The 6,000-nt window shown below is 44.0% G+C and overlaps 1 protein-coding gene across 6 annotated transcripts in view; it reads right to left on the bottom strand.

Moving 5' to 3' along the window:
* The window catches only part of Adhfe1 (alcohol dehydrogenase, iron containing 1), a 34,392-nt gene that overhangs the window by 16,111 nt on the left and 12,281 nt on the right, over positions 1-6,000 (bottom strand). For 5 of the 6 annotated variants that reach the window (XM_023722414.1, XM_004637525.2, XM_023722417.1 and 2 more), the window contains 2 exons: positions 2,690-2,842; positions 302-400 (listed from right to left, as the gene is read on the bottom strand). In XM_023722414.1, coding sequence (XP_023578182.1) covers positions 302-400; positions 2,690-2,842 — 252 coding nt within the window. The remainder of the gene's footprint in view (positions 1-301; positions 401-2,689; positions 2,843-6,000) is intronic. The other variant, XM_023722416.1, reaches the window with a different exon arrangement.

The following is a 6,000-nucleotide window of genomic DNA, read 5'->3' as shown; positions in this document are numbered from 1 at the left end:
CCTGTAATCCCAGCTCTTAGGAGGCTATAAACAGGAGGATCACTATGAGTCCAATGTAGTAGTGAGACCCTAAACACCCTGTAGGTCTTCCCCTAAAATACCAAGAACCAAACCGAACCAAACTAAAACAAAACACTCCATGGCCCAATAAATTATTTTCAAATTAAGGAAATACTCAAGTACCTTAAATTTCTTCCTTTTATAACTTATATAAACTTTTACTATTCATCCTGAATTATAATTTAAAAAAGTATTAAAATCAATAGTTTGAATAAAGAAATAAAATCTCATATACACTTACCACAGATGAACACCAGCATTTCCAAAACCAATGCCAGCAAAAGCACTTGCCAAGTGCATGTTAGACCTTGCTTCAAGATCATCAGGATTCCTGACAGCCCTATGAATTGTATAAATACAGAACATTAACACATCAACATTGATATTTCCTTCTGAATAAAGAGCTGCCTTCGGGAAAGATCTGGGGGGAAAGTGCCACTCAGTAGGAAGAAAATTCGGAAAGTTGTTCAAATGATGCCTTGTCTTCCAAATGAAAATGGAAGGGATATGTATTTTCTCATCAGCAGTTTCCCCAAAGGCATAATAAATACACTGTCAGCTGCTCATGGGATATAAAAATGCCTGGGGAAGCAAAGGCTTGGTCCTTGGACTGTGAAAGCTGCTTGAGGGCAGTGCCCCAAGACTCATATTCTTTTTCTTCATTTGTCCATGACCTTGATGGCAGCTGTGAATGGACTCAGAGTAAACATATTCTCAGAATTGTACCATGAACCCCTGTTACCCGGGGCTACCTGACTGCCCAGTCATCTTTCTTCATGACACAATGACCCAAATCAGACCCATCAGGGACCTCTTGGTACCCGTGTAAACCGCACGTCTGTTCTCTTACTGTTATTGGGGAAGTGAGATGTTATTGCACGACCAGCTTTTGTTTGTTCTGTGCCACTCAGGAAAGGTAAATTCTCAAAGGCTCCTGTGAGATTCGGCTCAGCCTTTCTGCATATTCTGCTTGGAAACCTGCCCTGGGGAGGAAGCCTGCCCAATGCCAGCGAACCACTTCTACTTTGTGTTTCACTATTCTGCCTCAAGGTAGTGTTCTTGTTTACATAAAAGTGCTGTCATTATACCTCCCTTCCAAAATCCAAAGTCAGCTTTTGCTTCTCTAAGGAAAGAACAAGGTGAAATAGTGCTTACGGAGCTTTAGGCCCTCCATTGGTCCACCTCATTGTCCACCACTTTCACCATGGCTTTGCTAATCCTGCTGTCCCTGTTAGATCAACTGGCTTCCCTAGGGTCTTCCAGTGTTCTTTGCTACTTTCCCATGCTCTACTACAAAATGTGATTCAGAGGCCTTGTCTTCAGTGCAGCTGCTAGCTCCAGGCCAGAGGAAGCACTGTATCCAAGTCTACGCCCAACCTGCTGTGTATACACAATGTAAATGTATGTAAATGGTGCCTTTTTTCATGAACTTGATTCTTTTCACAATTCTGGTCTCAAACTGAATTGGATGAGAACTTAATCAAATTTCCACATAAGGTCAGCACTGAACCTAACCACTGGATTTGATTTGGTTCATATCTAACTCAGTTTGGGACCAGAACTCAGTGTCTCTCACATGTGAGGCAAATGCTCTATCTTTTCTTTTCTTTCTTTCTTTCTTTTCTTTTTCTTTTTTTTTTTTTTGTGGAACTGGGGATTGAATTCAGGCCCTTGCGCTTGCCAGGGAAGCGCTTATTCTACTGAGCCATCTCCCCAGCCCCCTATCTTTTCTTTTTTATTTTTGAGACAGGGTCTTTATCTGAAGCTGGTCTTGAACTCACAACGCTCCTTCTGTCTTAGCCTCCCAAGTGCTGGGATTACAGGTGTATGCCACCCACTAAGAATGTGCTCTACCACTGAGCTACATTCTGAACTGTAAGTTTAAAAGAAATTAATGGGGTTATTATATTCCCCCGGATGGCTTCAAACTCCTGGTGTCAAGTGATCTTCTTGGGACTACAGACACGTGTACTGTATCTAGATTGTAATTTTTGAGACTGGGTCTTGTATTTTAGGCTGGTCTTAAAGTCATTGCATGGCCTAAGTTGGCCTCAAACTCATGACAATCATCATTCCTCAGCTTCCTGAGTTGTGTTTGTAGTACCCTTAAATCTTTCAAAACTTTTTCAGGCATTTTTTTTTTACACTTTTTGTTCTTACATCTCCTAGGTCAGTAATTGGTATACGTTGTTTCTTAAATTTAGTTCACATGTGCTTTCTCAGTGGAGGCTTCTCTGTACATTTGCAAAGGTTTGGATGGTTGGTTCTCATTTTGGTCCTGGGTAGCCAGAGCTCAAAAGGTATCTCCCTCATCCTAGCTTTGGTTTTGAGACTTTGATAAACAAACCTACACTTATTTAATCTGTGCCCTACATAAACTGGGGTTTTCCATTTGTCCCTGGCTCTAGGACACTAAAGGATTTGGTTTTCCTTTGCAGATTAAGGGTCCAGTTTTCACTGCCAGCCCTGAGATCCCTTCAGAGGTTGTTCCTGTCTGATGCTTCTCTATGTCCATGGCCTGATCTGGTGAACAGACTGGCTCAGGATGATTTTGGATCAGACATGCCACAGTCCATGTAATGGCAGGATATGGTTTCTCTATTCTGTCTGTCCTTTCGGGATGACATACCTCTTCAGATACTTGGCAACGATCCGCAGTGCTTGGACTGACCAAATGTCACTGATTGGGTTGCTGCCCTGGTACGCTGGTCGAGAGATGGGATTGGAGGGGCAGGGGCTCCGCATGTGGTACGGCAGGGCAGTGTAGGACTCCAGGGCATGGCTGAAGTGAAGCACATAAAATACACAGAATGAAAACCTGTCTCTCTCCTTCCCGTCATTCAACTACAAACTGGCACTCCATTGTAGGAATGATATTTGGCACCCGATGATTATACACACTGTACCAGTCAACCTCTCATCCATGATAGTTACTGCCTAGTATAGAAATTAATATTGTCAATGTATTTATGTCATAGCACTACAGTATTTTCGACCAATATATGCATTCTAGTGTGCTATTTCATGGTAAGGTGACTACAGGCAGTGTCTGTATATTGCATATCTCAAAACTCCAGAGGAAAGGATTTTGAATGTTTTTACCCTGAAGGAGTGATACATGTTTGAGAAGCAGTTATATTTAACTTTATCACACAATGTATACATTTGGATTGTCTACTTTCCTCTGCTGAAACAAAATACTTGACACATGCAACTTAAAGGAGGGTTTATTTCTCATGGTTTCAGTTCATAGCTGGTTGCAAGTCAGAAACAGGATGGCAGAGGGGTGTGGCAGAGGAAAATGTGCTCAACCCAGGCTGGAGAGAGGGAGAGGCAGAGGGAGAAGGAGAGGCAGAGAGGGAGGCAGGGAAAGGAAGAGGCAGAGGGAGAGGGAGAGGAGCAGAGGGAGAGGAAGAGAGGGAGAGGCAGAGGGAGAGGGACAGGCAGAGAGGGAGAGGAAGAGAGGGAGAGGCAGGGAGAGGGAGAGGGACAGGAGGAGAGGGAGAGGAAGAGAGGGAGAGGGACAGGAGGAGAGGGAGAGGAACAGAGGGAGAGGCAGAGGGAGAGGGAGAGGAGGAGAGGGAGAGGCAGAAGGAGAGGGAGAAGAGGAGAGGGACAGGAGGAGATGGAGAGGAAGAGAGGGAGAGGCAGAGGGAGAGGGAGAGGCGGAGAGGGAGGCAGGGAGAGGGAGAGGAGCAGAAGGAGAGGAAGAGAGGGAGAGGTAGAGGGAGAGGGAGAGACAGAGGGAGACAGGGAGAGGGAGAGGCAGAGGGAGAGACGAAGAGAGGGAGCGAGCAAGAGGGGGAAAGGAAAGGCTGGGAACAGGAATTCACTCTCCCAGGCCATGCCCTCTGTGAATTACCTCCAATCAGGTCCCTGACAGCGCATTCAGCCACTAAATTCATCAGTGGAGCACACTCCCAGATCCAACTACCTTCCAAATGCATGAGAATTTGGGTGTCCCTTTTAGATCTAAATCATCACAATATATAACAAAATATCATATGATATCCCTAAATGTATAATTTTCATGTTTCATGAATCAACTGAAAAATTAATTTAAAAACTCTATATATGGCCCTTTTCTAGTGTAAATAAATCTTTTTGATGCTGTTATCAAACATTTGAACTATGAAAAAGAAGCAGTGAATCTAAAAAATAATTTATTTGTAGAAGACACCTGCTATTACACACCTAGCACTGATCAAGTACCATATTACTAAAGGAGGGCCATAGTTACAAAGACTCCTAAGAGTGTAGTGTGGTGAGCTAGAACACATACATACTCTGAGGTCAGCTGCCCCCAGTAAGTCCTGCCACCAGATGTTCCCACTGCAGGCTGGAGGTGAGGCTCTACCCTTCCCATGCCTCGAAGACAGAGATAAGTGATAGCAGATCTTTATGCTGCAGTTGTGAAAACTAAATGAGTTGACACATATAAGTACTTAGAATAATTCTGATACCTTATAAAACTTAATATTAATAATTATTCTTATTATTGTTAATTCTTGTCTGGAAAAAAATCTGATTTTTTTTCCTCCTGTGCCCTAAATTCAAAGTTAGCTATTTAAGAACTAGGCTTAGGAGTGGCCTTCATTGGCTGGCCTGACAAGGAGTCTAGCTCTTCACCTGCAGGAGACCAGACTGCACAGAGCATACAAAGCAGGGATGCACTGGGACATAATGTCACATGAGCTATGTTTTGCATGAATTACAGTTTCAGTCTTAGAGTGGAGAAGCATGTGAGAAGCAGAAAACTATCTTTTGAACAAAGTATTAGAAATTAAAAAAAAAATCACTTATTGGGCCGGGGAGATAGCCCAGCAGCTTAAGTGCCTGCCTAACAAGTGCAAGGTCCTGAGTTTGATCTCTGGTACCAATAAATAAATAAATATTATTTTTAAATAATATTTAAAAATATTATTCACTATGCAGCTCAGATTTGTGGTGATCCTCCTGCTTTCAGCCTCCCCAGTACTGGGATTACTGACATGCACCCACCTGGAATCTGTGGCTGGCTCAGCCCACAGTGTGGGCGGGGCTGGTGCAGCATGTGATGCTGGGGATCTAACTGGGGTTCCTGCACTCGCCTAAGCAGGCACTTAGTCCGCTGAGCTATCTTGCCGGCCCCTATTTATTTATTTGGTACACTGTCTCGCTACACAGCTCGGATTCCTAGTGATTGTCCTGTCTCAGCCTCCCAACTGCTGGAATTACAGGTGTACACCACTATGTCTGGTTTTGTTGGCTGGCATGGAGCACCTGGGGTTCTGGGGCTGGCAAGATGTGGTAACAGGGATCAAACCTGGGTCCTTGTGCTTGCCAGTCAGGCACTTACACTGTGGAGCTATCTCCCCAGCTCCTAGAAAGTTTTTAAAAAGTCAGTTAGTAGATGGATGCTACGGCCTTGTGTCTAACTAGGAAATATGTGAGCAATGTAAGAATGGTGTGTACACACGGGAAGGATGGCAGGCAGGATCCATGCGGCTCGGTGTCTTACCTCTGCTTTGCAGCAGGTCTAAATGGCATGTAGTTTGTGAATCTAAGCAGACCTATTTCTCAGGGGTGGACTCACTCATTGAGCTAAGCTCACAGACTCCATGTGTAAATCCTGGAAATTACATTATTGACTTACAATGAAAAACGCAACTGGTACGGTGGACAGACAACTGAGTCTTCCAGCACCGTCTCTACAGGCACCTTTTGTGATGGCCAATTTATGATCAGAGGCCAATGGAATCCTAATAAGTGGAGTACCTGTAGGGCTTAATGCATGTCTGGATCTTGAATGTTCCCCCAAATCCCTTGTGTTAAAGGCTTGGTTGTCAGGCTATGGCTCTTAGGAGGGGTAGAAGAGATTTTTAGTAGATGGTGCTGAGTGGGAGAAAGCTAGGTCATTGGGCATATACCTTTGAACTAGATACTGAGACTCTGGCTGCT

This window comes from Octodon degus, unplaced genomic scaffold (genome assembly GCF_000260255.1).
Source record: "Octodon degus isolate 3935 unplaced genomic scaffold, OctDeg1.0 scaffold00091, whole genome shotgun sequence".
In the NCBI taxonomy this organism is placed as follows: Eukaryota; Metazoa; Chordata; class Mammalia; order Rodentia; family Octodontidae; genus Octodon; species Octodon degus.
This window is presented reverse-complemented; position numbering and strand designations above follow the sequence as displayed.